Genomic DNA, 25293 nt, shown 5'->3' with positions numbered 1-25293 from the left:
AACAACAAGAGCCAATGCCAATAGCCCCTTGACCCCAACCGCTGCCCACCACTGCGATAGCTTGTCCACTCTATTTCATCCACTTGTTGTGCTCACATTCTCCATACCATTCTGGATTTGTTAATGGCCTGAAGGCTGTCTGTGTTATTGGCTAGTGGGAAATAGGTGCAAGTCATGGGTCTACAGAGGTATGCAGGGCTATAACCGCACCTGTGAGTAATACATGTGACTGTGTGGGCTGCCATGAATGCAGAAAAACAGCGCCAAAATACTAGCAGTGATTCAATCTGGTTAGGGCATTACTAGGTATGTTCCCATCATTTTTATATATTACTATGTTCTTTTAATTGCTTAAAACAAACTTGTATTCATTCACCTGTAGTCAGAAAAAAGATGGCTCAAGTAATATATATTTCCTTATAGAAAACCTAGAAGATGAAGAAAAACATGAAAAAGAAAATGAAAGGTACCTTATGCTCCTGCCTGCCCCAGAGATAACTACAAGAACACCTGGCTGGCCTCCCTGCTGCAAGAAAGGCAGAGTGGTGGTTGGGAGGGGACATGCGTGAGGAGAGAGGAAGTGAGCAGGAAAAAGGTCACCTCTGGAGGACTTAAAGGAAGATCCCTTTCCTGCTTCTCTGTAGCAATTCTTTCTGAGGACAGAATGGCCAACAGAGCAGGCCTCAGCCCACAGTTTCCACCTCTCCCGTGACATTTCATATCCTATGGTACAAAATTATTATCCAGGCAGCTCTTTTCCTGAGAAAAGGTTTATTCCAGATGACCAAGATATGAATCGGAAAAGGGTACAAATAGTTACGTGACTGGCATCTCTGTCTGCCTGCAGCCAGGCTGATCAGTAGGCATCATCCTCACCTCCCTAACACAGCCCCTCCTGAGAGGTTGGTGTCACCTCCTATACCTTAGTCAAGGCCCTATCTCAGTCCTGCACCTAACACTGGTTACTGCGACTGCCTTATATCCTCCTGTTCCTCCCATCTATGCTCCAGGCCAGCACTAAGAGGCATCTCCAACTCTGAGGGCTGGCCATCACGCCTCTGACGGACATCTTTTAATGGTACTCAACACCTCCAACAGGGATGTTCAGATGTCACACTTTTACTCCAAACCAACCACAGAGCTACATTTTACATGCAGACCGATACACACAAACACATGTTTATAACACACACACACACACACACACACACACACACACACACACACACACATCCCAGAAAAGTTTCACTAAGTCATACTGGGTCTTGCTACCCATACACAGTATAATCTGGTATTTTTCTAGCCTAATGGGTTTCAATTTTTAAAAGGTACTAGTCTAGGCCTCAAGGTATAGCTTGTGGTAAAGAGCTTGCTATTATGCATAAGGCCCTGAGTTCAATCCTCAGCATTGCTCCCCTTCCCCTCACAAGACAACCGGATAAATGTTGACTCACCAGTTAAATGTTAAATTCAGGACCCACTAAAGGGCGGGAACCCACAACTCTTCAAGCAGAAACTACAGATCATTTCCCAGGCTTACTGTTCAGCTTTGTCTTCATCCTCTCCCAACTCACCCTTCATGTTTGAGGAAGTGAAACAGTTTAAAAGGTCCCTATGCAACATGCTTGCCCAGCTTACTGTACTGGCTCATGTTCTCCCCTCTGACAGAAATGCTCATCTACCAATATTCACTGCACCCAAGAAACCCTTCTATCCTAACACCACCTCACCTGATTCTTTCCTGACTCCTCTGAGAAACTAATATACTTTCTCCTTCATTCCCACATTCTGTTTGTATGGATATCCTTCATTCAATGAACACCCACTCAAGGACTACTGTTAGGGAAATCAGGTTTCCTATACTACAAATACCATGCAAAGCCACACCATTCCTGCTGAGAGCTACAAACAGTGAACAAAAACCAATAGAGAACGTAAAGAATTCTAGCCTTCTCGGAGCAGCACAACCAAAGAATCACAAATATAAATGCAAAGTTAAGTTTCCAAAAAGCAGTGAGCTGTGCTTTCAGAAGACCTAGCTGTGGCTGAGTGAGGGGGTTAGGAAGGGTTCCCTAAGGAAGAGACAGCAGGGCTGTGAACAGCAGGAAAGGGGATGGGGAAGGGGTTGCTCAAAGGCCCAGTGAAGCAGGGAACACAGCTTCTGTTCCACAACACAGTGAAAGAGCTAGGGAGGGGCCAAATGAAGGACCTGCATGTTTAAAGCGCATGTGTGTGATGGTGCGTGTGCAGGGTGTGATAGGAACAGGTGTGACGAGATAAGCCAGGAAACCACTGGGTCATCTGGAGGGACAGTGCCTTGGGTGTGGTCTGAGCAGAGAGGCCAGGGAGCAAGTAGACTAGAGACAGGCAAGAACTGCACCCAGTCCCAGTCTGGTGGCAAAGTAGGCAGCAAATGGGGGTGTGGACTGTGACTCACATCACCAGGGTGGGGGGCACTCCCTGGGTGCAGTAACTGGGACAGGACTCGGTGGGTGTGGGGCAGCAGGAAGGAAACAGGCTAATGTGGAGCCTGAGCTGAAGATGCCTCTCAGAAAGCCAAGTGGGTACAACTCCGTGAACGTAATGCTTATTGCACCACCATTTCTCATTTGCACACTTGTCACCCAATGGAACACAGTGTCATTGAGAGCTCCTCGTCTTAATACATGGCAGTTATTAGCAACAAACACTGACCATTAGGCAGGCAGAAAAATCTTCAAGAGGACTAAACAAGATCAGGTCAAAGTTCACCCTGCTGAGCCTGTTCTTCTCAAAAGGGAAGCAAGCAGGAAGACATGGCTTGAAATAGTGGGGTGCAGTCCATAGAAGAAAGGGCCAAGGCTGGGCGTGGTGGCACACACCTGTAATCCCAGCACTTGGGAGGCTGAGGCAGGAAGATCATTGTAAGCTTGAGACCAGCCTGGGCTACAAAGTGAGTTCAAGGCCAGCCTGAACTGCATAGTGAGACCCTGTCTCAAAAAGGCAAAAAAAAAAGAAGAAAAAGAAGAAAGGGCCAAATACAAGGTGACAATGAGGCAGTTTTGCAACAAGTGTCACACAGCAAGCCTCTGGCTATCACAGCTGTAACATTTTTACGGCAATACAACAATTTAGCCTTAAAGAAAGAAAGCCACTCAAAAGTTTAGTATAGTTGTGATATCTGAATACTAGCTGAAATAGCTAAATAGGAACAACTTCTTGAATCCAATCCCATCACCTTGGCTGAGGGGTTCTCCCGAGACTCCCAAGATCTGACTGATCATCACAATAGCACTAAAGCAGTCACCGGTGCAACTGTAAAGAATTTAGGTTTAAATTCTTAAATTCTTTTTAGAATATTTTTCTAGCAGCACAGACAGAGGTATAATAATTGTGACTATTATTATATTTAGAGTCTGGCATTAAGTCTCCCTAAATTTAAATAATGGATTTTATTACTTTCAAAAAATTGATACTTTATTGACCTATTATTTTAGCTATCATTACTTTGGATGTTAACAAGTTGAAACATTTATGGAATGTAATAATAAATTATTGTTTATTTCTTCAAATTAAAAAGATATGTTTATTTCTAAAAACAAGTTGGGATTAGAGTATCCATTTTTCAAAGCGCTTTTTTTTTTTTTTTTTTTTGCAGGGGGCTGTTGGCAGTACAAGAGATTAAACCCATGGCCTTGAACGTGCTCTACTAGTAAGCTACACCCCCAGACCTTTTATTTTTATTTTAAGACAAAGTGTCACGAGGTGGCCCAGGTTTACTTATGCATCTGCAAAATCACAAGGCAGAGCCACCTAGATGGAGGTGTCACAATTCTGAAAGAGTTCAATGCATTGTCCTCAGGCTATTATTCCTTTTTTTTTTTTTTTTTTTTGTACTGGGGATTTAACTCACGACCTTATGCCACTGAGCTATATCCCCAGCCCCCCTCAGACTATTATTCTTACACAGAAATTACTTTAATCTTACACACATATACCTTTTTTTTTTACCAGAAGGCTGGTGTTTTGACTACAATGGGAAAGTCACTGTGCCCAAAGACAAGCCAAAAAAACCCAGCATATAAACACCTCAGTAAGGACTGAGTTTTGCCTCATTGACAGACATACATCTACCTAAAAGACATCTTAAAAGTTATACAGAGCCATGTTTGCAATTATATATGCGATGTGAAATAAGCAACGTTCTTTTATGAATTCAGTTCCACCAGAATCAGGCAAGCTCAAGGTCACATGCTGCCTAAAACTGCTTAAGTCCTTCTGTTATCGGCTCTACACAGGTGCCAAAGGAGTCCATAATACTAGAAGGTTCCACTTTCGAGAACACTGCTGCTACATATGTGTATGTAACAATTCCTTAAGAGGTATATAATCATTATGCAGTGCAAACATATACTACTACTACTACTAATAATAAACCTCACTACTGCTGATGCACTGTCATGCAGGGAAGTGACTTCCAGCATTGGTGTGGGTTCACACCAACTCACCAGCTTTTTGATTTGGAGTTTTTACTGCAGACTGATATCATGGGACCTGGTGATACACTCAGGTGGGTGCACAAGGAACACTCTTTTTACTGCAGAAGCACACAAAAATCGTAGAAGCAGCCAGTCAAATGAATACTATGTGACAGCAAGGGTCACAGAGATACCTCAGAGTTCTGTACCTTAATAGTGCAACTAAAGCAACAGGCAGGTAGCTTAGCATCACCTTACAAGGCCATTCTGAAATTTAAGCAGCCTTCGTATGTACACCTGAGCTTCACATTTAATCTGATCAAAAGACATTCTAATAAAACCCAGGCCCCTGCAGTCCCATATGTCAGCAGTCTACCAATGGAATCATAGAGTTCTGCTGCTTCATGCTACAGTTCATAGCTGTCTAAACAAAAAGTTTATCAAGTGTTAATGAACTCAAGAAAACGAAAAATATACGTGTGGGTAGGTATCATTTTGCAGATTTGTTAAAGGCAATGCCTTAAACATAGTTTTTACATCTCTGGAAGGTCCTACAAGGAATAAGTGAAAATAAATTAGCATTAATAATGATAAAATAATTATCTGGTGGTACTTAGTTCAGTTGTAGATCGAAGAATGAAAAATAACAGAGCTGGTAGGGGAGAGAAAGTAAATAGAATTAAGATGTACTATTTACATGTACCAGTTCCCTGTGATGAATGTAATCATTGTATACTGCAAACATATACTAATAAAAAATATTAAAATTAATATTAAAAAAAGAAAAATAGCAGAGCAATACTGACATATGCCTGAAGGAAAATTCATCATTATTCTGAGATACTGAATATAAACGAGTATCCAAAAACCAATTTCATTCTGGGAGAAATTTCAACACTTCATTTGCCAATAAAGTGAAAAGGAAACCAGGCATGGTACTACACGTCCATAATCTCAGTTAATTTGGAGGCTGAGGCAGGAGAATTGCAAGTTAAAGGCCATTCTGGGCAACTTAGCAAGACCCTATCTCAGAGGATGTGCTCACTGGTACAGTATTTGCCTAGCATGTTTGAAGCCCTGGTTTTAGGGGTCCTTTAAATGGAAAAGGAAAATAAAAGAGCAACCAGTTTAAAGAATGATCTTTCTTTTAAAATGCAATTTAAAGAGTCAGATTTATGCAAACTATGGCCCACGGTCAATAGTGGGTACTGGGAACTTGAAGAAACCAGCTGGAACCCTTAAAGACGGGCTATGTGCATCAGTTTCAAACATAAAACCTAAAAGAAAAGTTTTGTCTAGAACAGGGGGTCAAGTTTCTTATTAAAAAGTTTTTAAAAAGAATAGCATCTATTATTGAATCTTTGTGTGTCCTACTTCTTATCACAATCATATAATATAAAGAAAACATTGCCAGGTATGGTGTTACATGCCTGTAATCCCAGCACACAGGAGGCTGAGGCAGAAAGACTGTCATGAATTCGAGTCCAGTCTGAACTCCATAGTAAGTTCAAGGCCAGCCTGGATTACATAGCAAGACCCTGTCTCAAAAAACATAAAAAAATTAAAAAAAAACAACACCCAAACTGAAAGAAGAAAAAGAAAACATGACAAAGTTTCACCAAGCTCGACCTAGATGCCTCAGTCTAGTCCAGCCTACCTTGCAGGCCACACAAATATGATTTTTCCACTGTACCATAGTCTGGACACAGCTGAAAAGCACCGAGAGCGTCACCAAGAAAAGTAGAGGGGAAAAGCCAGGTCTCCTGCTGCGATACACACCCTCCCCGTCTTCCCTTCTGCACTTGAACTGTCCACTTCCCTGTCCCTACCCATCACTGGCACCGACAGCCAGGAAAGCAGCCTGACCTTACAATCCACACATTCCCAGGGAAAAACTCCCCAGGTGAAAGCAGCCCATCGTGTCACAGGCTAATAAAATGCAATACGGAATTTAAAGAAGTTACTATCTTTTCTTTGCAAAGAGAGAAATTCTCATCAACTTTCTAAATGCAGTGTCCGGAGAGGTGTGCTTAGAGCTGCAAATGGGCAACACAAAGACACATTACACAGCCAATGGGATTGTCAGGTACAGAACTGGTCAAAAACATTCATAGTAGAAAATTACTAAAAAGTAATAAAAGTACAGTATATATACTTAGTTTATAAAACAAATGCACATTTTGAAAAGGTAATAAAAATTTAAATGTGACAGTGGCAGAATTGGATATTAATTTAAATTTTTCTCAACATTGTTACCAAGTATAATAATATTTTTGAAAAATTACATGAAATGAGAGTATGTCTGCAAGCTGTTAATCACCCTAAATTAACTTAAATCTGCTCCGAAATTTATCTAAGCCTCCCTTCAAACCAGGCCCAGGGTTCACTGTGTGAAGTCTTACTTACCTTTTATACTATGGCAACACTAAACAGAAATATAATTTTAAAATCTAATTGCAGTCCACTTTGTAAAGACACTCCTCATTTAACAACCAAGTTACAGTTCTGTGATTAGCTCATCAACTGAATGGGTCAGTAAATGAGGAACTGTATATAGCATGTACATTATAATATCAGAACAAAGAAATGGTCAAAGGAAACTCCAACTTGATAACTTTGCTTTTGTTTGCATAACTCTTACATGCAGTACTATAATATATAACAATATAAAACTACAATATTGTACAGTACAATCAGCAAAAATTATGGTACTGTATAAACAAGGTATACTGTACCAGAAAAAGACATCGAGGCTCTATAAAAAAGATGTACAGAACTGTACAAAAAAAGACAGGTCACAAGTCCATGTGGCAGCTCATAGGCCTGAATAGCCATTAAATAGGTAGGTCATTAAACAAGGAACACTTGTATTTCAAATTCTAGTTAAGAATATTATATCATGTGATTATTCAAACATAGCTCCTTCATCTAAGGACCCCAGAGTAATAACCAAAAATATCCATTTGTGGGCTGGGGATTTAGCTCAGCGGCACAGCGCCTGCCTGGCAAGCACAAGGTCGTGAGTTCGATTCCCAGTACCGAAAAAAAAAAAAAAATCAATTTGTTAAGAACAGATATGGAATTACCAACATAAACCTTTCTCTCTCTTTTGGTGGTACTGGAGCTTGAATCCAGGGCCCTCGTACTGACCTACCTCCTCAGCCCTTTATTTTGGTACAGGGTCTCACTAAATCACTTAGTTGCCTAAGCTACACTTAAACTTTTGATCTTTCTGCCTCAGCTTCCCAGAGTGCTGGGATTACAGGTATGTATCACCACGCCTGGCTCATATTCCTGTTTTTTTCTAAAAAGAAAATAAAAGCAAAACTAAAAGCCTCAAAATTAGTGCTTTTAAATTAAGCCCATCTGCTGAGTTGTAAGATACCTATTGGCTCTTACTAGATCAACACTGACTTGCTTACTAGGATGGGACTCTGGGCAGCCAAAATTTACTGAGCGCTTACTATATGGCAGGCTCTGGGAAATGAGTACTTTACAAAATATTTCATTTAAATCCTCAAAGATTTTTTTGGAGATAGTTGATTACTGTCCCCATAACCAAAGAGGCTAAATAATTTGGTAGCAAGTCACACAGTAGATTCTGACTTGGGTATCTCTAAAAATCCATGTCTTCCTTGCTGTGGGCAAAGGGCAGATACATCACCTTCAGTAAGTGGTTAAGTACCCACAGCAAATTCAGTACACAAGGCCACCATGTCTGCTGCTGTGCACCTCCTCTGCAGCTCACATGGGCACACATACATGTTTTCCCTTAACTAGACTCTCCTGCACTGCCATCCTTCCACTGTGGATTTTCACAATTACACATCAAGGTGAGAAACAAACAAGTTCATGAGTAGAAATCTCATGTCAATCCTGCAGACACTAGCTGGGAGTGGTGGCACACACTTGTAATCCCAGTACTTGGGAGGCTGAGGCAGAAGATTTGGCACAAGTTCAAAGTCAGGCTGGGCTACATAGTGAGTTTAAGACCAGTCTGAACTATATAGCAAGATGCTGTCTCAAAAAAAAAATCCTCCAGACACTGTCCAGGAAGGAACTAAAAGTTCAACTCCAATGGCCACATCTCATGGGAGATGCCATGGTAGAGGAAAGGGAGGTGAAACCATCAGCTACCCTCTTTACCACCTTGTGTTTGAATGCCGTTCCTGCTGCCTGATAGCTGGAGATGTAGAACAGCGTTAGTGCAGGGCCTGGCACCATGAAAGCGCTCAGCTGACTGATTACTCTCCCAAGTGATCCTAAACACATGGGATTCATGCCGCATATTGGCTATGCATCAGTACACATTCTGTCACAATTAGAAACTTGAAATTATAATTCTTAATCAAGAAAAAAAATTACCTGAAGCATTGTTGAAAAATGCTTTATTGCTTCATCATACAGACCACTGCCAATCAACACATAAGCAATAGCTGCGAAACAAAATACAAAAATATTAAAGCAAAGAATCACGGGGCTCAGACTAGAACCAGCAACTAAATTCTTCACTAAATCTCAAAGGGTAGCCCCGAGGACTAGATATAGTCAGCGAGAATTAGGAAGCCAACACCAGGGCTCTTGAGTCACCCACTTCACCACCCTTGACTTGTTAATGGGTCTCCCAGTATTATCCAGATTTAGTTATCAAAGTTATCAATTAAACAACATGCCTATAAGAAGAAATCACCTTGTGTCGAGCCCATAACTCACTTTCACATCCAATACAACCTCTGTGATGTCTCCTGTCTACACACCAAAGGAGCTGAAAAGGTGCTCAGCGCTGGGCATATACCACATGGGGTAGTGATTAAGTGAGCGCTAGAAGAAACATCCACACAGCATCACAAATCAAGTCCTGGGAGTGCTGGTTCACTGCCAATTATGTAGCAAGAACAAAGGCATGTTCAAATTAATATATATTAATGTGATGCTTAACTGTGGGTAATTTGCACCCTGTGATGTAATGATAGTCTTTTTCCTATTTTTTCTATTCAAAATACAGTTAAAACACTATTCAAGATTTACAGTAAGGATGGTAGCTATTTTTACCTAATTGTTTTAGAAACTGCTACCATGAAATGGGAGCCATGACAATCCCCTGAATCATGGCAATACTCTGTTTTTTTTTTTTATTTTAAAAATAAAAGGAGGAAAACATTAACAGACAGACAACCATTTACAAAACAGCAAAAGAACAATACAAATAATACAGAGTTACAAACAAAGTGGTAGGAAATTAACAGTGCTTGTTGTATTACATATTGATACCTTCAAAGTGCTTTCAACATAATAACTAATTTGATCGTGTTTTTGTGAAAACAAAACAGCTTTATTATAAAACCCTCTGAATCTATGACCTAATAGGTATTGAAGTACGTGGGCAATGATATCATCTACTGTCCTTAAAAGCTTCTATTTCCCAAGAGCTAAAAGTAGAAAAATACTAAACACAGTAAAAACACTAAATGCTGAAAGTGTTTTGGAATATCTTTACATACAACCCAAGGAAAATAAAATTTGAAAAAATTGAGCATTATAATAACAAAAAGCTTCTGAAAGCATCCTTTAAAATAAGAAGGCTATTTTTACCTTAGTTTCTTTGAAAAGATAATTAAGATCAAACTCGTGTTTGAAATCTACACTTGGATTCCAGCCAGCTTTGTGATCACAGGAACCTGTCCCTACTCCTAACTCTCTGGGTCTTGCTTAACAAGCCTGTGGAATATTTTCTTAATTTTAGGGGAAAAACTCTGTGATTTAAGAACATATCTAAATCTCTGTCCAAAGCCTGGCCATTAAATTTCACTGAAAAAAAAAAAGAAATGTAGTTCAGAAATCTTAAACATTTTTTGAGGGGAAAAAAACCCCTAAATTTTAAAAACTCCTAATCCAAATATCAAAGAAATATCAATAACTAGGGTCTATATTTTGTTATGGGAATCTGAAGGCATAAAGGAAAAACTGGAATAGCTACAATCCTTACAGAAATCTCTACCAACCAAAAACTCTGTAACATCCAGCAACAAAAATCTTGACAGATGTCTTTCAAGAAAAATTAGTTGCAGAAAAGATGCTAAACCAGCTGCTCCTTTAGGGTGTGCTGGGATACTCTTCAGAAGAGAAAGGGCATGGTACATATTAGGCTCTTGATAATTATTAATAAATGCATAGAGACCGAACAGAATCCAAAGACTTCACAAAAGACCAAGTCTGAGGCTCTAAAGGGAAACTAATTCTTAAAACCTCCTAAAAGAATGTCACCAAGAAGTGATCAGCACTTTCAAAATAGCACTGTTATCTGCATTCAAAGGAAATACAAGAGGGCTTGGTCTTAACCTGAAACAGGGATACCCACAATAAAGATACCTATCTTTATGCTTAAATTTATAATTATGCTTAAATTAAATGATGAAAAGTTCCCACTAGCACTTGGTGCAGCCTGACCCATGTGACACTGTCTACCCTGGATTCCTTCTGCTCCCACTGCCTTGAGGATAAGCCCGCTGGTGACAGAGGGTACATCCAGGGCACATCTGAGCAGGTGCAGCCTGTTTCAAACACATTATGGACAAACCAGACCCTGAGGCTCATTTGCATATTTGAATGAATTTGATTTTCTTGTACCATGTGCTTAGATCCAAGGATCACAACCCAAAGGTAGGAATAACATAAACCTGGCCATTCCGTCTGTCACAGAGGGAAGACTGGAACAGTGCTACTCTGAGATTCTATCCAGCTTTCATTTCTTTACTATGCACATTTGCTGACAGCGCACAAGTAACCTTCTAAGGAATGGAAACAGCTTAAGAGCTCATTACCATACTTATTAATTTCCATGGAAACATTGGGCTTAAATAGTCCCTACTGATCTATTTTTAAAATGACATGATCCATAGAACCTCAGGACAGCTGAATATCCCATGCAATCTTAGACAGCCAAGAGTGACAAGCCCTGTCTCAGAGCTCTCCCCGACTCCTGCCTGCCTTCCTACACTGCACCTAATCATAAATTCCAGAAGCATTCCCAGACTCGGGTCTTACCTAACTCTTCATTTGTGCTGTCATTATCAGTGGCAAACGGAAATCTCTTTTGTTCTGCAATAGACTTGGCCTGGCTCTGGGGGAAAAACAAACAAACATTTTTTTAACTTATAACAAATGAAGGAAAAACTGAAATAAAAATCTGTATTTAAAAAAATTAAAGATACATTTGATTTAAATGGAAGCAGAGAAGTAAGTGCTCTAAGTCCTACCAATTACATATTTCAAGAGCACAGTCTGGTGTGAGTGGTTTGCTTCCTCCCCTTATCACACTTCTGTTTTCGAGAGAAAGCGCCTCTGTGCTTCTGTAGGGATTAATCTTGTCAGCTGCTTCAAGGTTCCTCCATGTTTGTACAGGTGATATGATGACTTCAATTACATCACAGAGACCATATTCTAGTATTCAGTACTCCAATGTGGCTTGAACATGTTCTAAATCCTAAAAGCATTACAGAAGCAAAAGCTACAAGCTGGACACAGAGGGTGACATAAAAGACTAACAAAATCTGACTAAAAAAAACCAAGACATTCTGAATAACAAACAATGCATAACAAGTGATGAACAACAGTCATTCTGTTTAATGTAGCAGAATGGTCACTGTAGAAACCATGCAGACACACAGACACACATTTGGCTGGAGAGCTGAACAAAAATACAAACTAGGGGAAAGTAGACAGTTGGTTTGACAGTTGGGATACTTTTACATGCAGTATTTGTCCACCAGACAAAGAGATATCTCTAATGTGTTTTGGAGACACACCGGGTTTGATAATACAAATACCCGCTATTTCACCAGTAAGTTTGTCAACAGGAAGTTATGATGTATTTAGCCTACAGGGTGCTCATTAAAATTATAACTCCATAGCAGATTCACCGAAAAGGCAACAAAAACTCATACATATGCATATACAGGAAAAAGACAAGAAAGAACTAAAGGTCTGTCACTTTGGGCAAATCCAGAGGATCAGAACCCAGTGACTTCCCCGTTAGAGTCCTCTTTTCTTAACTCCATACTACAGAGGCCACTGGCATCTGTATAGGTAAGTCACTATACATAGGGTACTCTTCTGACCAATGCATGGCAATCTAGCCAATGACTGGTACTCCTCAGCCATAATAAATGTGACCAGTTTACTGATTCAAATGACAGAATTACAAAGCATTTCCATTTATACTCCTTATACATTCCAAGTCCAAATTAATGTTCAGATACAGAGTGGTACTTGGTTTGCCTATAAACAGGTCAAGTACAAGGTAGCTTATATCCAAATACAAGTGACCATGGGGTATGGTGTCCCATACCTATAACCCTTGCACTCTAAAGGCAGAGGCAGGAGGATTGAAAGTTCAAGGCCACCCTGGGCAACTTAGCAAAACTCTGTCTCAAAATAAAAAGAGGTGGACATGTAGCTTAATGATAAAAGTGTTTACCTAGCATAAGCAATTCCAAGTTCAATTCACAGAGAAAGAGACAGAGACAGAGACAGAGAGACAGAGAGAGAAACAGAGACAGAGACAGAGACAGAGAGATGAGAGACAGAGACAGACAGACAGAAAGAAAGAAAGAAAGAAAGAAAGAAAGAAAGAAAGAGAGAAAGAAAGAGAGAAGGAAAGCCAGAAGGAAGGAGAGAGGGGAAGAGAGAAGGGAAGGAAGGAAAGAAGGACAGAAGGAAGTAAGGAAAGGAGGAAAGAAGGGAGGAAAGAAGGGAGGGAGGGAAGGAAAGACGGGGAGAAAAGCAAGCAAGGTCACTCACAAGTCAGTGCTTAAAACTACAAGTTAAGAGGTTGGGGATGTAGTTCAGTGGCACAGCACCTGCCTGAGTTCAATTCCCAGTATGAAAAAACAAACAACCCCCCCCAAAAAAACTACAAGTTGAAAGACACAGGCCAGAGGGTGCCCATCTCAAGATGCTCCCACTCCTTGGTCATCCCATCCAGGAGTCTGCACAAAATGAAACATTTAGCAATCCCCACTACCGTGGGACTGTTCCATATTTTATGTCTTTTGTGAAAATTCTGATCAGCAGAAATCCCTATCAGTGCTCTCTGCTTTTTACTATGCAGCCAGGAGCTTCCACAGTGGGAGCCAGTAAGCTGTCTGTGAGATGTGGCAATGTGAGGCTGGTGAGCCTTCTCTGTAGGCCACTGGAAGGACTAATGGAAGGTAATATTTGACCTCCTATCAGGCAGAAGAACCCTCATAACATCTAACTAGGAACATTCAACTTCTACAAATGTTTCAGTGATGGCCAGTTCACTAGCTCACAAGATGGCGCAGCATGGTTGGTAGTTTGTTTCATTTTGAGACAGGTTCTTGCTATGTAGCTCAGGCTGGCCTTGAACTCACTGTATTGCCCAGATTAGCATGGAACTCACAATCCTCCTACCTCAGCCCCCCCAGTGCTGGAATCATAGGTGTGTGACACCATGCCAGCCACTAGCCTGGTTTTAGACAAATCTATAGTTCTAATGTGAAAAAGCAAAACTTTTTTGGAAAAGAAAGAGTATCCTAAAGGGCAATTTGAAGCAAAATCTATAGAAATATCAAAGGAAAACTTCTAGTGAAAAATATGCTAAGCTTGGGCAGTCAACAGCTTAACGTTCCAGAGTAAAGTATGAACGAAGGACCCTTGCTTCTTGAGGGGTCAGGATGAAGGACACTAACACGGACAGGCAGACACACAGATGGATGCACTGGCACAGGCAGGGAGACACATGGACAGATGTGCTAAAGTGGACAGGTGGACAGATGTGCTGACAGTGGTAGACATGGATGAACCTGCTAATGTGCACAGGCAGGCAGCTGACACAGACAGGCATAAGTGGTCATACATGAGAATACGGGCAGGTACTGGACAGGAGGTGCTAACATGGACACAGAGGTATGTGGACGTGCTAATGTGGCCAGGTGGTGTTAACATGGACAGGTAGAGAAATGAACAAATGTGGTAATGCGGACAGGCAGGCCCATGGACAGCCACACTAACACCGACAGGCAGGTGCCAGGCATGCGTCCTTGAAGTGAAGAGATCCCCTATACAATTTAGTTAGTAATAATAAAAAATAGAGATACAAAAGATACCTAGACAGGCTAACACTAAAAAATAAGATTATACTATGCCTCCAAAGACAAAGGCTCACAGACATGAGACTGCGTCATGATCTCCCCTTTATTCCTCATAGCTTAAAGTCCCAGGTCCAGAACCATCAATCACCCAACTCATAAAATGAAATAATTCCCGGTAATGACTGCCAGATGGCCTAGCTTTCCCTCTGCACACAAAAGCAACAGGACCTGACTCCTCACCCCACCCTTTGGAGTTAGTATTGCTATGCTTCAGGTCACAAACACAGGAAGCACAAAGAGAAGAGCGTACCAGAATCTTCTCAGTGTTGAGAGAAAGCAAGGAGTCACAGGGTGGCGATCCTTTGGGTTCACAGTCTGACTCGTGGAAGTTCAAAAAGGATGACTCTGAAAAGCAAACATGCCGTTATCCCCTTACCTTAAATTTAAGCCCTTGGGTGCCTATTAAACTGAAAATTTAAAAATCCACATAATCAAAATAAGACAAATTTTTTTTAAATCTAAAAGAGGCACCTATCTTCCACCTGTGTGGTGTGTAACATTTTACAGCTTGTGGGTGTTTTGTACTTTCATGAGTGATTGTCCTCACACCTACTCTGGACACAGCAAAGCTTCCTGATGGCGAAAAAGGGTTACAGCCAGATGTGGTGGAGCACGCCTGTAATTCCAGCACTCAGGGGGCTGAGGCAGGAGAACTGTACCACACAGTGAGTTCAAGGCCAGCCTGCACTACATAGCAAGACTTTGTCTCAAAAAACGGCGCGGGGTGTCGGGGTGTCAACACACAGACACGGGACAGACGGACCACAGGCTATGACTTTTTGAAAAGCTACAGAGCAGAAACAGCACTAATTCATACTTGTCTTACTGCAGAGATGGAATTACAAGTGGCTGTGCTCCTCCAGTTATATTCCTATGCAGCAGCATCTACTTTAGGTTTAAAAAAAATCTCTATCTATCTATCTATCTATCTATCTATCTATCTATCTATCTGTCTATCTATCTATCTATCACACATGGGTGAACAAAGCCAAGCAGGGAGACCTCATATTCAAAGACAGGAGCCTTCTAATATCCAGAGAATATAAATAAGGAAAACACAACCACTTTAAATGAGCAAAGGACTTAATGTGCAATTCATCAAAGATATAAAAAAATGGTCAACGAACACATGAATGATTTCAGCATCATTATTAATTACAGAAAGAAATGCAAATCAAACCAAAATGAAAAAAACCTCCTCACACTATAATGTCTATTTAAAAACCAGAAAATAGTGTTAGCGAGGATGTAGAGAAATTGTAAACTTTGCACACTTCTTGTAAGAAAGTAAAATGGAGGAGAGGAGGAGAGGAAGGCAAGGGGAAACAGAAAGAACTAAGACATGTTACATACATGTACCATCTCCCCATAATAAACACAATCATTGTACACTGCAAACATGAATTTGTTTTTTTGAGACAAGGTCTCACTGTACAGTCCAGGTTGACCTCCTGAGTGCTGGAATTACAAGTATGTGCCATCATGCCTGGCCATTTAAAAATTTTTTTAGAAGACACAAAACAAAATGGGAGTTGGGGTTAGTGGTGTAGTTCAGGGACAGAGCAAATGTGAGAACCTGGCTTTAATCACTGACAGAAATAAAAGCAAATAAATTAATTAATAAATACACCAAGACGTGCTCGCTTCAGCTGCACATATACTAAATATACTAAGAGTGAGCTTTTAAAAAAAGAAAGAAAATAGTGTACTCGCTTTGGAAAACAGATCGGCAATTTACCAAAAAGTTTAACATAAGCCAGGCATGGTGGTACACACCTGCAATCCCAGCACTCTGGCAGATTAAGGCAGGAAGATCACAAATTTGAGTCCCACCTGGCAATTTGACAAGATTCTGACTCAAAATAAAAAATAAAAAAAGGGCTGGGCTTGTAGGTCAGTGTGAAGGGCTGGGTTCAATCCCCAGTACTACAAAAAAAGAAAAAGTTAACAGAGAGACCCACCAATTCCATTCTTATGTATATGGTATACCATATACAGATACTCCTCGTTTAATGACCTATTTGACAGCTGTTCAGACTTAAAACCGAGGCACGCTGTTCGGACTTGTGACCTGTGTTTCTTTTTTGTACAGTTCTGTACATCTTTATAGAGGCTCAATGTCTATACCTAAAGAAGTAAAAACAGGAACTCAAACAAGTACTGTACACACATTCATAACAGCACTATTCACAATAGCCAAAAAGTTAGAAACAGTCGAAATGTCTTATCAACAGATGAATGGACAAACAAACTGTGGTATAAACACACAGTGGAGTATTGTTCAGTCATAAAGAGGAAGAAAACATCACAGCATGGAAGAACCCTGCAAATAGTAGGCTAAAAGAAAAAGGTCAGACAAGAAAGAGCACACATTATGCAATTCACTTATATAAAATGCCCAAAAGAAGTAAATCCATGGAAAAAGAATGTAGATTGGTGGTTGCCAGGGGATGAGGGGACAAGAAACTAGGAAGAAACTGTTCAGTGAGGAAAGGGGTCTACTTTGGGGGATAGAAATGTTTTGAAGTAGTTTTACAACATGGTGGATGCACATATGCCATTGCAGTTGTTCAAGTTTGAAACAAAGAGACAGAGCGACAACGAAGCCATCCTGACCAGCTTCCTTATATTGACTCACGGCTCAACCTGCATCAGAGCCTTCTCCTTGGTTCCACACCTGTGTCCTACATAAGAAGAAAGCCATCCTAGTCATCAAAACAAACCCGCAAGGTCATCTAAGAGGCTCTTAGCTTCAGCCTAAGCCAGAAAAGCTTTCTGCCAGAGGACCCAGAGTCTGACCTACCTCCTCATTACACTCATCGACCGGAAGCTGCTCTCCCATTTTCCACAGCTTCACCATCTCCGTTCTGCTACTCAATTCGAGGCTCCAGCTTACCTCCAGCTGCTGTTTCGTGTTTACCCTGGAGCTCAGGGAGGTGCACCCAACCAACCACCCATGATGTATTACCAGCCCTTCAGCTCCACTGACTTCTTAAATTGGAAACATCACAACTCATCCTATTTGGAGAAGCCCCAGGCAATGACAGACCTTACACCCAATCTTCTAGACCCACCTGCCAACATGGGACAACTGTCAGCAACTTCTTCTGACTCTGTTTAATACTGAAGAACGCAACTACATTTTAGATGGGCCCAAGCCTGGTTAAAATCAAAAGTCCCTGCCGCTGTAGTTGACCCTGATGCTTGGATGAACACACTCCTCCCCCGAGTGTGTCCAAATTGAGACTATAATACGGCAAAAGGCCATAAGGCCTTAGATCAGTACCACACCGTTCTCAGTGCTGCCTTTGTTACACAGTCAGCCTCTGACATTAGAAAAAAAATCCAAAAGGTTGGCAGCTTTGCTGGCATAAATGCTACCCAATTACTTCAGACTGCTCAAAAGGTCTTTGTAAAGCAAGAAAGAAAGATTAAAAAAAAAAAAAGTGAGGCAGATCGCAGAGCCCCACCCCTAAATAGCCTGGACTCTATTAGACTTGGCCCCCAGGAGCCCATTCTGGTCATTGCCAGAATCAGGGAAAAATCCATGACTTTTATGGTGGACAATGGGGCTAAACATTCAGTTGTAACTCAGCCTGTTGCTCCAAGTTATTGGCACCAGTGGAGCCCCCACTGAAAAGAAATTCTGCCAAAGCAGATCTTGCGAGATTGATGGTCACTTTATCAAACATGAATTTCTGTACAAGTCTGAGTGCTCTATACCTCTCCAGGGGCATGACCTCCTTTCCAAGTTGGGAGCAACTATCTCATTTGCTCCAAACCAGCCAGCCTCCCTTATACTTGGGGTCCACTGTCCTGGACTTGATATTGACTCTGACTGTACTGTAGGAAGAAGAATGGCAGCTACATCAGCCTGAAATGCCTGATAATCATGATCCTGAAATTTTGAGAGACTGGTTTCCAGAAGTATGGACAAAAGACTCATACCCCAAACTTGCTATCAATCATGCCCCTTTGGTGCACTTGAAACAGTTTGGGATCCTGACAGACCGTCAGTTGCCTTGGAACACTCCTCTCCACTTGATGAGAAAGCCCAACAAAGACCATTGGCCAGTATGCGACCTGGTTCACACGTCTAGATTTAAAAGATGCCTTCCTCTGCTTGTGAGTTGCTCCAATAAGCCCCTTCAACTGGGAAAATCCTGAGGTAAGATGTAACTCACTTGGACTCAACTGCCACAAGAGGTTAAAAACTCTCCCACTATTTTCAGGGAGGCTCTAACAACAGATTTGGTCAAGCCACCAGAACCTTTACTCTGAGATAGTCTGTTTCTCCATACCTCCTGCTTGCTGTCATGGTCCCCTGAGAAAAAATAATAGACTGTCAAACTGCTGAAATACACCTCTCCTGCCTGTAATGCCAGTTCAAGATCTCCCAGCTGCCAATGCCGCCCTGATTCCCCTCTGTATATATTGCCTCAGTCTTCTGCCACCCACAGCCTGCTGGTACACCCGCCTGGACCTAAAAAAGATGCCTTCTGCCCTCAATCAGCCAGCCCCTCTTCACCTTAAATGGAAAGACCCCAGTTCTGGACTCAAAAGCCAACTGACCTGGACTCAACCTCCCAGAGATGCAAAAACTTGTTTCCTCTTTGAAAAAGCACTTCTGATTAATGACACTCAAGCTGTGTGCTGGAAAGACACAAAAGCTGTGTTACAATATCTGACAGAGGTGGGCATGGTGGTGCATGCCTGTAATACCAGCACTCTGGAGGCTGATGCAGGAGGATTGCTGCAAGTTCAAGGCCAGCCTAGGCTACACAGTGAGTTCAGGGATGGCCTGAACTATATAGCAAGACCCCGTCTCAAAAACAAGCAAACAAAATGTGTGTGTGTATATATATATATATATATATATATATATAGAGAGAGAGAGAGAGAGAGAGAGAGAGAGAGAGAGAGAGAGATATCTCTGGCAGAAACTGATTACAAGAAAAAAACTCTACAAATTTCTTGGAGCTGCTGGCTTCTCTAGATTCTGGATCCTTGAGTTCACAAAAACAATGACGTTTACTCAGACTGTCAATCCCTGGCCTACAGGTGCAAATACTTAAATCTGGTTGCTAAGGGCTGCCTCCCCACCCCTTTGCCTCCATACTCTTAACAGCCAGTGTCCTTCTGATCAAAAAAGCTGATTAAAAAAAAGAAAGCTGATAAGCTCACCTTAGACTGAGAACTAACTGTCCAGGTGCCACATGCTGTACTGGGATGAATTGTTCTAAAAGTGGACCCTCTGATAGATACTGAATATACCCTTTTTATGGATGGAAGTAGCCCTGTTAAAAATAAAGTCTTGACAAGCTAAATAGGTTGTGGTCACCTTGGACAAAACTATTTTGACCAAAACTCTCCTGCAGGGATGAGCTGCATAGCAAACGTCTTCCTGCTGTGTTGGAAACCTGCCAATGACGCATAGTCAGACCTGCCCCCACCTTTGTTCTGCAAGCTCAAGCTGCAGAGCTGGCACCCATACCTCTGCAGCCAGCTCCAGCTTCCGTGTCTGTTTACTGGCCCTGACCTCATGCACACATTTAACCCAGGTAGATACTAACTCCCTCTACCAGTTTCAGAAATCCAGCCTTAGATCCACTGAAAAATCTACCTGGGCAGCTCATTCAGGGCTCACTCTGAAGAAACAACACACTCGAAGCCTTGCTCCTGTCACTCTGGATGCTGACAGGTCGATGCATGGCTGAAGCTTCAGGACAGTGTTCATGGGATTCCAAGTGTGATTGCTTATCCCAGTTCTCTCCCATAGGTACTTGATATTGTGTTATCCATCTTGGTTCTTATTCCCTATCCTCTTACTGACTGGAACCTTTGACTCGGCCTTGTCCCAGAGGCATGGAAGGCAACCAGTAAGATTCTTTTCCTTACTCTGTAAAAGCCTAGGGCTAATAGTTATAATTAAAAAATGTTTGTTGTTACTAATGTGCTGACAATGTTAGGGTCTAGATTCCAGCTGTTTATTTTATTCATTTATCTATTTATTTTTGTCTTTTGGAGACAGGGTCTCACCACGCAGTTCAAGCTGGCCTTCAGCTCACTTTGTAGCTCAGGCTGGTCTCAAACTCACAACAGTCCTCCTGCCTCAGCCTCCCGAGTGCTGGGATTACAGATGTGTGCCATGGCACTGTTTAATGTAACCAGGGAAATTAAACTGCCATAATCCAAGCTCCTCTTGAGTTTCACCTAGTAAAAACTGACATCTCGGAAGTAATTCAGTCCAAAGTCTACAATGAACAAGACCCAGTAATTCTCAGATTTGATCTTTGCCAAATTATTACCACTTTAGACACATGGACATCCTCTTGTCAAAAAGGGGCCAGAAGACCCCACAGAGAATCTGCTCTGTTGGCTTTTGATTTCTATCTGTGCCCTGGAGACAAATATGAACACACAGGCTACAGATCCAAAATGGAATATAACTGTCCCTCCTGGGAATGTGTGTCCATAGCCTCCTCTTGAGGGTGGACCCAATGATGACAGAAACAGACCACCTTAAGGTCGCTCCTCAATTAGCTAAGGAAGAACAGCCCCAGCACTGAAAAAGATTTTTCTGAGTAACAACAAGATGAGGAAATGAAAGGGAAAAACTGTAAAAGAGAAACTGTTCTTTTTAAAACTCTGTTCTTTTGAAACTGCCTAGCTCTGTAACTGCTTCATGGCTTTGCAATTACTTTCTTTATCCCTGTAACCACAACAGCATAACTGAACATGCAGGATGCCTGACTGTACCAAGCTTCATGACCATTAATCTAGCCTTGTAACTGATGATCTCACCCTGCTAGCAAATCAGAAGAACTGCCAGGCTGTTCTGTCTCCCTTTGTACCTCCCATTTGTGCATCATATTAAAGACCTAGACTACCAGAGACCAGGGCCTAATATTTTGGGAGTGATTCCAATCAGTGCCCATTGATGTAAAATAAATGTCTTCAAATCCTGGGTGTCCTGTCGTGTTTACATTTGCCATAGCAGTATGGTGGTACATGTGTATAACCCCAGTACTCTGGAGGCCGAGGTACAAGGATTGCCCTGAGTTCCAGGCCAGCCTGGATTACATAGTGAATTCAAGGCCAGCCTAAACAACATAGTAAAACCTTGTCTCAAAAAAACCCACAAAAAAACAAGGCATGTAGCCTATATCATATGTCTGGTGGTGCCTAGACTTTCTCAAAGGTAACATAATTCTTAGTGACACAGATATCTGTGCCAAGTAAACAGGTCTAGAAATATCACAGGCCATCTTTTCATAGGGCTTGTACTTCAAATGCTGCTTCTAACTAAACCAGGCCAGTTTCTCAAAGATGCTGTTTAGTCTCCAGGAGAAAAACCCACAGTAGTGCTGGTGGACAGAGCTCTCTCCTCCCTCAGGCCTCAGTCTCCTACCTGGGAAATGCCACCAGTCAGCCCTGAAGAAGAGCTCTACAGAGGACCTCACAAAACCAGGGAGGGTCACACAGAAAACCAAGCCAGGGAAAAGACAGAGTACATATTCTAGCAGAAAGGGTTATCACAGCCTTTCCACAGAACACAAAACTCGGTTAACTTCCTTCAAGAACCGAAAAGGAAACAGTTCTCATTATATAAGTTTCCTTCTATTTATGACCCACTGCCTCTAAGCACAGCAACTTCTCTGTGTTGTAAGATCAATTTCCTGTATTTAAATGACCCACCCTTCAACAACCAAGACACCATCCATAGCAGCAATCTACATCTCACCACTTATTTTTCTGGCAAAAATTAGACACTAAATGCTCTTTTGCTTTCCACAAAAAAATTGTAAGAGAAGAAAACAATCTCAATTCTGTAACTATTCATTTTGATAAACTAAAGAAAATTACTTAAGGCTGTAAATTAATCATTCAAATTGATTGAGACATTCAACACAGAGCCAGGTAAGTCACCACTGGGATGTAGGTAGCTATCTGAAAATTACCCTAAAGGTGTCAAATACTAGACTGTCACCTCAGAGCAGCCAAAGACCTGCCAGGTAAAAAAAAAAAAAAAATCACATAAACTCACACTTTTGTAGGGCGTGGTGGCACACGCCTGTAATCCCAGCACTCAGGAGGCTGAGGCAGGCAGATCGTTGCAAAATGAACGCTACCCCTGAACTTTCATAGAAAAAAAAAAAGGCAGAAACTTGAATTCTTGAAGGAGGTTACAATTGGCCTAGACCTTGGTCTACCAAACCTGTAAAATTAGGGAATCAATAAACTATCTCTAGCCAGTCATGGTGACACATGCCTGTAATCCCAGTACTTGGAAGGCTGAGGCAGGAGGACTGTTGTGAGTTCAAGGCCAGCTTGAAATATATACATAGCAAGACCCTGTCTCAAAAAAAAAGTCATCTCTAAGACCTCTCCAAATCTCCCCCTATTCAGAGCTCCACTTCCGCTCAGCAGAGGCCTTCTCTGGCCACTTCTTCGGGTGATGCCCACACTATTTTGTATCCTTTTGTGCTGCTCCATTCAAGACCCATTGGACCCATGCTATATGCATTTCCTCCTCACCAGGATGCAGGCTTCACACAGGGAAGGAGATGACGCCAAGTAGAATTGACAGACACACAAATAGGTTTTCAGTGAAAGAACAGATCCATTCCAGTTCAAAATATTATAATCACTGAGGTATCCTTTTATGTATGTCTAACCTGAAATCTGGAAGTTTAAGAATACAACTTGCAACAAATAAAGTTTAACGGCACAGAATTTTATCATTAACACATCCTTTGCACGTGGCTTGAATATGCATGACTGTCCCATCTGGCAGCTTGTAGCACTGATGTATGAACAGATTTAACCACTTTTATAGGTCTTTTTACTAATAAAAATAAAAAGCCACCCAATGGGACAGTCATGTACGTATCACTAGTGGTTCAAGCCACCTGGCAGGAAGACATACAAATTATGGCCCTGAGGTGAATGTGTAAACATTAGTAAGAAATTGTATTAATATGCAAATATTACTAGAGAGATATAAATAGAAGGTCAGATTCAAATCTAGACTCTATTTCTTACAGTTCATCCTTACTTAACTTCTCTGCTTTAGTTTCCTCTTGAGTAAGTGGGGGCAAATAGTACCATGAGCATCACAAGAATGCAGAGTGTTTATAACTACTGTATGTAACTGGAAAATAGGGAGAGTTGAAGGAAAATCTGTGTTCATTATTTCCTTCCATAATTGCAAACTAAAAAGACAGTCAAGGTAATAAAAAAAGGAAAATTTTAATTTTATTTTAAATTTTATATATATACACACACACATACATATATTTATATATATATTTATATATATATATTTATATATATTTAGTGTCGGGTACTTTAAAAAAAACAGTATTTTCTCCACAGGAAAATAAGGAGAGAAGATCTTAAGTTTGTGGTTATGGATGCTTTTCAAATAAAACAGAAATGTAAAACTGTACCAGAGGAAAAATCTATGGGTCAGGGAAGACATAAAATTCAAGGTGAGACACATGGCATGCTTGTCACTTCAGCAGTAGATCTTCGGATTATACTGTGTGTTCTCTGGGACCAAGATTCCCCTTGATGGTGCTGTAGTAACCTGCTGCTTCTGCCATTTCCCTGTGATACCCATGGACTAGTGCTCCCACCAGCAGCTGTCTCTGCACCTACAATCGTTGGGGGTTCTGTCATAATATGTATTCCAGTCATCAAAATGTGTAGATTTAGACCCACATAGGCACCAACTCAGCCATTTGCACCTGAAAGCTGCAAGAAACAGTCTGAACAGTAGTGCACTGCTTGCCCTCCATGCAGAGGCTATTGTGATACAAACATTTGTGGCTAGACAGGCAAGCCAAGAGTCAATGGCAAGACTGACAATTGGTGAGGCCAGGTCTGTGTCATTGTGAAGCACTGATCAGTTTCAGATCCTGACACTGGCACTTGTCTAGACCACTATGTCAGTCATATGGGGACTCTGGAGACAGAGAACACAACTTCACCCCCGACTCTTGCAGGTAGGACATGCTTAGTTATAAATCCTTCACAGAGTCCAGCTTCTACACAACTGGCAGAGTGAAGAGGGAGAAATGACAGGCTTTAAGCCTCTACAGCACCAGAGAGAGCTTTTGTCACATACATCACCGGTAACGCTGAAGGAAATGGCTGGAGCCCCAAGTAGTGGGCTGTTGGCTGTGGCAATGACCTGCAGGCTGAGTGCTCTGCACATCTTGAGGACTTGTTGGCAGGTACTGGATATGCACATCAGCCCAGGGGAGGCTGTGTGAAGACTCACTGAGAAGACACATGCTACTCACTTGCAATGGCTCATTTTAAATCCCAACTGAGAAAAAAAGCACTGCATGGGGTAGATATAAAGAAAACTAAAATATCTAAATACATTATGTTCAGAGCCTCATAGCTTCCTCCTCTGAAGCAGGGAACATCAGACAATGTTTTCACATGTGAGGGAATGGAGCAGCAGACAGACAGGCTCCTCCAATGGCCTTATTTATAAGAAACTGCATTTATCATTACCTGGGAAGAAATCTCAACACAAGTCAGAATTGGTTCAAACAAGGATTCTTCAATACTGGCATATAATCTTGATGCCATAGAATGAAACAAGCTACCTGCATGAAGGATACCAGTTGACTTTTTGCTGCCCAGAA

At 41.4% G+C, this 25293-nt stretch overlaps 1 protein-coding gene across 2 annotated transcripts in view; it reads right to left on the bottom strand.

The window, feature by feature from the left end:
- Positions 1–25293, bottom strand: part of Ttc13 (tetratricopeptide repeat domain 13) — a 59714-nt gene that overhangs the window by 32890 nt on the left and 1531 nt on the right. For both annotated transcript variants that reach the window (XM_005404982.2, XM_005404984.2), the window contains exons 2-4: positions 14880–14974; positions 11502–11577; positions 8823–8893 (exon numbers count right to left, since the gene is read on the bottom strand). In XM_005404982.2, the coding sequence (XP_005405039.1) occupies positions 8823–8893; positions 11502–11577; positions 14880–14974 (242 nt within the window). The remainder of the gene's footprint in view (positions 1–8822; positions 8894–11501; positions 11578–14879; positions 14975–25293) is intronic.

The sequence above is a fragment of the Chinchilla lanigera genome, unplaced genomic scaffold, assembly GCF_000276665.1.
Source record: "Chinchilla lanigera isolate Chin_1 unplaced genomic scaffold, ChiLan1.0 scaffold00091, whole genome shotgun sequence".
Lineage (NCBI taxonomy): Eukaryota > Metazoa > Chordata > Mammalia > Rodentia > Chinchillidae > Chinchilla > Chinchilla lanigera.
Note: the sequence above shows the minus strand (reverse complement) of the source record. Positions and strands in the feature narration are given on the sequence as shown.